Source organism: Mirounga leonina, unplaced genomic scaffold (genome assembly GCF_011800145.1).
Source record: "Mirounga leonina isolate KUSES-001 unplaced genomic scaffold, KU_Mleo_1.0 Mir_133250, whole genome shotgun sequence".
NCBI classification, from domain to species: domain Eukaryota; kingdom Metazoa; phylum Chordata; class Mammalia; order Carnivora; family Phocidae; genus Mirounga; species Mirounga leonina.
Window position 1 is genome coordinate 593 of NW_023270336.1, and position 7,338 is coordinate 7,930.

The window sequence follows — 7,338 nt, forward strand, 5'->3', positions numbered from 1 at the left end:
TACTTTTAAATTTTGAGGAACCTCCATATTGTTTTGTAGAGCAGCTATATGAGCTTGCATTGCCAGGAACAGTGCAGGAGGGTTCCCCTTTCTGCACATCCTCACCAACATCTGTCATTTCTTGTGTTGGGGGTTTACCCCAAACCCCCAGTGGGGTTATGGGGTAAATAGTGGATATGGATTAAGGAGTGCAGTTGTTGTGATGAGCTCTGGGGGTTGTATGTAAGTGTTTAATCACTATATTGTACACCTGGAACTAATATGACACTATATGTTAACTAACTGGAATTTAACAACAAACCTAAAAAAGAAAACAAACAAACAAAAAAAACTGGAGTATCCAGAACCTTACAAAGTACTTTCACTTCTGAGACTTTCAGATAGCTTTTTCTTCCTCTTTCTATCCCATCCACATAATTCAGCTTACATAATCATTATGTATATAGTAGGAGGTTCATTAAAAAGGAAAAGATTTCTTTTTTCCATACATGAAAAAAAAATGGCAACAAAAGAATCCAGATAAGATAAATTACCCTATGCCTTCACTTCTCCTCCTGGACCCAAATTGGAAGCTACTAACACTACCATGCTTTTCCTCATATGGATGGATGGGTAATAGGTGTGATATTAATGAACCCTCTAGATCAGAATTGATGCGTTCCGGGTCCCTGTTGCCATTTTTGCCTTATTTTAAAGAAAATTCCATCAGGGACAGTGGTTCTCAGAGTATTACTAGTATTCCTACAGCTCCACCCTCACCCTGGGGTTTGGCCTAATGAGTGCTTCACTCCATCCTGATCCCCAATTCCTGTAAATTATCATCCCCTAAGCCCTCTCCCATAGTATCATAGAAGAGGTGATTTACCTTTCCTCAGGCCTTAATTTAGCCTTCTTCTTTAGGGATATAATACTAGAAATTGGAATCTTTCTAGGAATAGACCATATTAACCAGATACACTATAAACCAAAATATTATTATCTAAATCCTGAATATAGGTGTAGCCTATTTTTCAAGAGTGGCTGAGGGCCAGAATGGCTAACATAATAATATTCTGAAGAGAATCCATGGCTGATATTTGCTTTATCACTCAATGTTTTGATAATTACAAATACAACCTTAAGAACTATCCCTTTCCTTACTCTAACACTCAAAGCACAAGGAATGCTCGAAATGTTCTTGATAAATGAAATCTCAAAGCATCGTTTAAAAACATAAAGAAATAGTGTGTATTGAAGAGCCACAAAGGCACTAACCAGAAAAGAGAAACTAGACCAAGGACAATTTGAAACATTTCTTGGTATCAGTTCACCACCCCTTAGGCTAGATACAATGTAGAGTTAGTTCAGCCCATTTCTTTGAGTGTCCACTTTGTAAAACTTTCCATCAAACCCAGACCCTTTTCTCCCACATTCCCACCATCATGTTGGTGTTGGGACTTGCTCAGGTCTGAGAGGTATTTCTGCACCATAAAGCTGGCACAAAATAAAATTAAAACCCCATAGAAATGAGCCTTTATCTTAGCATTAAAGTGTATAGTCTCACATTGCTCTAGCTTCTGTAACTCTTCTCCCATTATTCTTTATTTTCCCTACTTCCAACTAAGAAAATAACAATGAGGTCCAAGTTTGCCATGAACTGAGAATAGAGCGTGTAGATCACAGATGTTGTAAAAATGATTTTTGTATACTTGTGGGAAGGTGGGACCCATATGAATACTCATGAAAGTCTCTATAATATTTGCCTTGACCTTGTAAGATCAATAATGATGAGAGAATATTCAGGCAGAACAAATTTCCAGCTACCATATACCCCAGGATTGCCAGCAAGTAAAAGAGTTTAGTCCTCTTATCAGGCTCTGGATGGGAAACCAGAGGCCACAGAAAAATGGATCATTCCTGCCACTGAAGCCCAGCTGAGATATCCAGGAGAAGAAGCACCTTTCCAACACAGTGGTTGCTATGGATACAGCTTCTCCACCCTCAGGCTAACATCTCTTCCTCTTCTGCATCTAAAAAGATCTGGGGATACACATCCCAGAAACTTTTCGAGAGGGGTCTGACACATTACAGATGTTACAGAAACCACCTACCATGCCATGCCCCCTTCTTCCCTAAAGAGGAAAAAATGTGTGCATTTGTTTTTCAAAAAGATTGGGGAGCACAATGAAAATATTCTTCAGATGAAAATATGCAATGAAAAAATCATAATATTGATGGAAGCATGAAGAATGTGTGAATAAAAGGTGGACTTCACCAGTATCTTCCCAAAAGCCTCCTGAAAGCCAGGGTGTGATCCAGCTGTTTCTCACCATAAAATTTGTTCTTTTACAACTATGCTCTGGCCTCAGTGCATACATCACATGTAGAAAGTTGTAGTCTGGACTTTTACCTAAAATCAGTAGCAATATTCAACTTGGGATTAAAAAACCCTTGAGAAATTGTCATATAATTTCCTTGAAAAAGCTTGGCAGAAAACAGTGTGGACATCTGGGAGTCCGCATCACCACACACAAGGGAAGATAAATTTAAAGGTTGCATCAGTAATTCTTGTTCTCAACAGTAACCAATTAGCTGCCCCTAAGACACCAGCCGTGACTTTACTTTCTGCTGTTTCGTCAGCATCTACTAAGGTCTGGGGACCTATACTCTCTGCTCACTGGTTGGGTCAATCCTGCTTGGTGATCAGTCTTGTGGTAAAAATATCACAGAACCTCAGACTTGCACGTCAGCATCTCTTCATTGTTGATGCAGTAAAACAAGGATGCTTCTCCACATGGAAAGGTGAGCATATGATGGAACAGGTGCGCCCATGACGTGGAACACTGCTGCAGAAGGATCCTTGTCTCTGCAGCAACCAGGGCTAAACCCATAAAAAGCTGTCTGCTCCCATTAACTGACAGCAATATTGCATGTTAGGTGGGCTTCTACCAGTGGGGAAGGCAGAACCAGATATTTCATTCATGAGAATGCTAAGTAGTCTGGGAGTCCAGCACTAGCCCAGTATTTGGGGCAGTGAAATGTGGTTGTTTTGGTCCCTCTGCTCCTTACTGGGGTTTCAGTGGTCTGGGGTGCCATGTAGCCTTGTTTTGCTATGGAAACAGGGCATTATCAGCCAGAACACTGGCAGTATGGGATGCATATTCACCTCACTCCAGGACAACAGGCTGTGACAAATGAATTTCCTTCTCCTCTCCTTTCCCCTCAGCCCCAAATGGGTTCTTGATTTCTTTGAAGACAACAGCTGCAAAGGAAGGAAGCCCTGCCTCCCATATGGTGACTCTTCTATGTATGCCTGGCCTCAGGGACCCTGGTGACTTGGTGGACTTACTGGCATCAACAGGAATAGGAGAGGCTCCTTCAGGCTATGCCACTCAGGGGTTAGCAGTTCAGTTCCATGAGCAGCCCTTTAAAATTCCAGGCCCACGGTGCATTAGTGAGAGTGACACATTCCACACTGCTGACCTTTAGCTTAGAATTGAGATGCTGGAGCCAAAAACCATCGTGAGAGAAGTTACTGATTGAGAGGACTGAAGAAAGAAGAATGTTCACTGACCTTTGATCTAAGAGTGAGTATGTGAGTGTCAGGTGCCCAGCATATCCTCATAAGTGGGTTAATCCCATTAACTACTATCACAGCCACTTCTGTCACAGGCCAGCAGGAACCATGGGAAGGTGGGTGGTAAATCCTAGATTTACAACTTACCTCATGTTGTTGAGCAACCCCCAATGTCTGTGGTCTCCAGTCTTTTCTATAAAATGCTTGTGTTAAAGTAGAGCCTTTCTAAGCCCCATGTCATTCCACAGGTCTGTAACACATAAGTGATATTATCTAAGGATAGAACTAAGTAAGATAAATAAAGCTAACCTTTCACTTAAGGTTGAGAGGTCATCAAGAATAGATTTGTTCCTGTTTTAAAATATTTTGTCACTGCATTTGGAAATAGCAGTTACTTCAAATTTGGGCATTCTGGCTAAAGTCCCAGCTATGTGACTTAAGCTCTCTAGAACTCTGTAAGCCTTAGTTTCTGCTCTTAAAAGAAGGGGATCATGGTTAATATGGTGAGTAATAGAAATACTGAATTTCTGTGATGAACGTAGAAAAAGCATAAGTTCTCAACAGACGATGATGGACCATAGAATGTGTTGCATATTTTAAAAGGGATAGTCAAAGGGAATATTACTAACATTATTGTTATGTTTACTTACAAATTAATGTTATAAAAACAATAAAATGTTGTATAACTAAAAAAATGTCAATAACTCTGCATAATTAAACTATTTAAGCATAACACTAATGATCATATTACACTTAGAATTTGAGGAACACATAAGAAACATTGGCATCATATGCCAAGTGAGTTACATAATTTATCTTAATTAAGTCTCATAAGAACATGAACAGGTAGATCCTATCATCTTCATTTTACAGAGGGTGAAAGTGAAGTTCACAGAAGTTAACTACCTTACCAAATATTACTGATCTCTCAGAAGTTAGAAATCAGTATTGATGTGTATTGAACTCTGGGCCTTCTGATTCAACAACCAACTGACTAAACCACTTTACTATCTGCCTCTCCACCTTCTCTGATAGTCAAATAACTTAATCATGTTCCTCTAAAACCTTTGTGTTTCCTGATGTCTTCATTGTAGGTTAAGTACCCCAGGGACACTGCTGTGGAAAGACATGCCCATGGAAATGGGGAACGTTACAACTGTCCAAGAATTCATCTTGGAGGGGTTTCCTGCCATCCAGCACCTGGGAAAGGTCCTCTTCCTGGTGCACCTGCTGGCTTACCTGGCATCCATTGCAGGCAATGCCGTCATAGTCACCATCACTTGTGCTGACTCCCGGCTCCACACACCTATGTACTTTTTCCTCAGCACTTTCTCCTTCTTTGAGTGTTGCTTTACAAGTGCTGTTATTCCTAAGTTGCTGGTCATCCTTCTTTTAGGCAAGCAAACTATTTCCTTTCCTGCCTGTTTCATACAAGCCTTTGTCTTTGTATTTCTGGGAGCAGCAGGTTTCCTCCTCATAGCAGTGATGTCTCTGGATCGGTATGTGGCCATTTGCAACCCTCTGCATTACCCGACCATCATGGACCTGAAGACTTGCTTCCTCCTGGTCACTGCCTGCTTTGCTTTGGCCTTCCCTCTCATCACTGGTCTGGTAGTAAAGGTTTCCCAGTTACCCTTCTGTGGCCCCCATGTCATCCCCCACTTCTTCTGTGACATCAGTCCCCTGATTCATCTCTCCTGTTCTGACACCAGGTCTGTTGAAATGTTGGCCTTCGTCCTTGCCTTGTTTATCCTTTTGACATCCCTTATCATAACCATCATTGCCTACGGCAACATAGTAATCACAATCAAGCGACTCCCATCAGCCAAGGAGCAACAGAAAGCTTTCTCCACCTGCTCTTCTCACCTCATAGTCCTCTCTCTGATATATGGCAGCTGTGTGTTTATATATGTGAAACCAAAGCAAAGGAACAGGCTGGACTCCAACAGGGAGGCTGCCCTTGTGAACACGGTGGTGACCCCACTGCTCAACCCTGTCATCTACACTCTGCGGAACAAGCAGGTCCACCAGGCTCTGAGGGAGACAATGTGCAGAATGAAATATCAAGATTAAAAAAAATCACATGGCCTTGGACTAGAAGACCTTAGAGAACCCTGAGTCTTCATTCTGGCCAATGTAGCAGTCCACAGAGTTGTAGTACAGGGTCTCTGGCAGATCTCACTTGACCTTGCACATCCTTAGGAAAATGGAAGTCTGTTTTCTCAAGGCTACATTTTACCTTGATGTGCATACTATCTTCTCCCTAAATATTCCACATTTTGATGACAATTAATTGCAATATCCTTTACTGAATTTTTTCTTCCCTCTGATATAAAGATATGCTTGAAATTTCCTAAATTTATACACTTTTTATTTCACTTCTTTCTAGGCATAATCATGGCACAATGGACTGATGATTAACCAAAAGCCATTTAGATAATTAAAACAATAGAAGGTTGTTTATTACTTTCTGGTTATGAAGGAAATTATAGGAATACTACCAATACTTCAGTCCATATTCCCTCCATGCCTAGCCCAAGGAAATAATGTTCATAGTACCCTTCACCTTGGAATATATATGGTTTGCATCAGATGTGCTATTCTTGGCCCTCAGCTTAGCTACATATGCATGTGTCAATCCCATGCTGGAGGGAAACAGAACTGTTCTCAGGCTTAGATCATTCTCTAAAGAGAGGGAATGACCACACCATCCCATGGCTGACCAGCTCCTATTTCCTAAATTATTTATTTTAGCTCCAGCCCCTCAGATGCATTATACATGTTTATGGTTGATTCCTATCCTAAAGCTGTTACCACAGATACATGTGTATATCAGTGGAAGGGAGCACTTATTGCTTCTTACTTCTTGCTTCATACTTTTGTAATTTCTTCCAAAATTCAAGTCATTTATTTATCTACTTCATATTACTAATGAAAATAAACGAATTAAACATTTTTACTCATTGAATTGTGTTGTCAACTATAAGGTTATCTTCTGATTGATAATCTATTTTAAAACCAACATTTCCATTATCTCAATCCTTAAAACTTGTGTACTTTTTCCAAATATTTGACAGCTAGAATGTATCTAGTTATTCTTCAAAAGAAGCATTTCTAAAATTATTAAGACAATTTTTTATTTTGTTTCTCTTTAGGCAAACCCTGAGGTTAGATAATAATCATATGTATTTTATGAAACACACTGTACACCATGAATAGATCCTATTTGGCCTGCATGGTCCTATTACAAAGTTCAGAATTCATCTCATTGACAATAAGGAAATATCAAACATGTCCTAAAAAAAATCACAGATGATTGGCTGTATACATGGTATAAAAAAGAGTTTGGAAGAGGAGGAGCAAGATGGTGGAGGAGTAGGAGACCTAAATTTTATCTGGTCCCAGGAATTCAGCTGGATAGGGATCAAACCATTCTGAATGCCTACAAACTCAACAGGAGATTGAAGGAAAGAATAGCAGCAACTCTCTGAACAGAAAAGCAACCACTTTCTGGAAGGTAGGATGTGCGGAGAAGTGAATCCAAGGCGATATTTGGGAAGATAGACGGTGGGGGAGAGGGCCTCCAATGGCCACTTCTGGCAAGTGATAGAGCAGCGGAGCACAAAATTGGAACTTTTAGAAGTCAGCTCTGCTGAGGCACGTCGCCCCAGTGGCTAAGCAGGGGGTAGAACCGTCTCTGGGACTGTGTGGTCTCAGGATCCTCAGGGTCACAGAAAGACCGGGGGTGCCCAGGTATCAGAGCATGGAAGCTGGCTGCAGAG

General features: G+C 40.7%; 1 protein-coding gene across 1 annotated transcript; it reads left to right on the forward strand.

The window, feature by feature from the left end:
• The first annotated feature begins 4,675 nt into the window (after positions 1-4,675).
• Positions 4,676-5,629, forward strand: LOC118011020 (olfactory receptor 49-like). Its single transcript, XM_035005601.1, has one exon. It carries the CDS (start codon positions 4,685-4,687, stop codon positions 5,627-5,629), a length of 945 nt encoding a protein of 314 aa, XP_034861492.1. The 5' UTR covers positions 4,676-4,684.
• Positions 5,630-7,338: the final 1,709 nt, after the last annotated feature.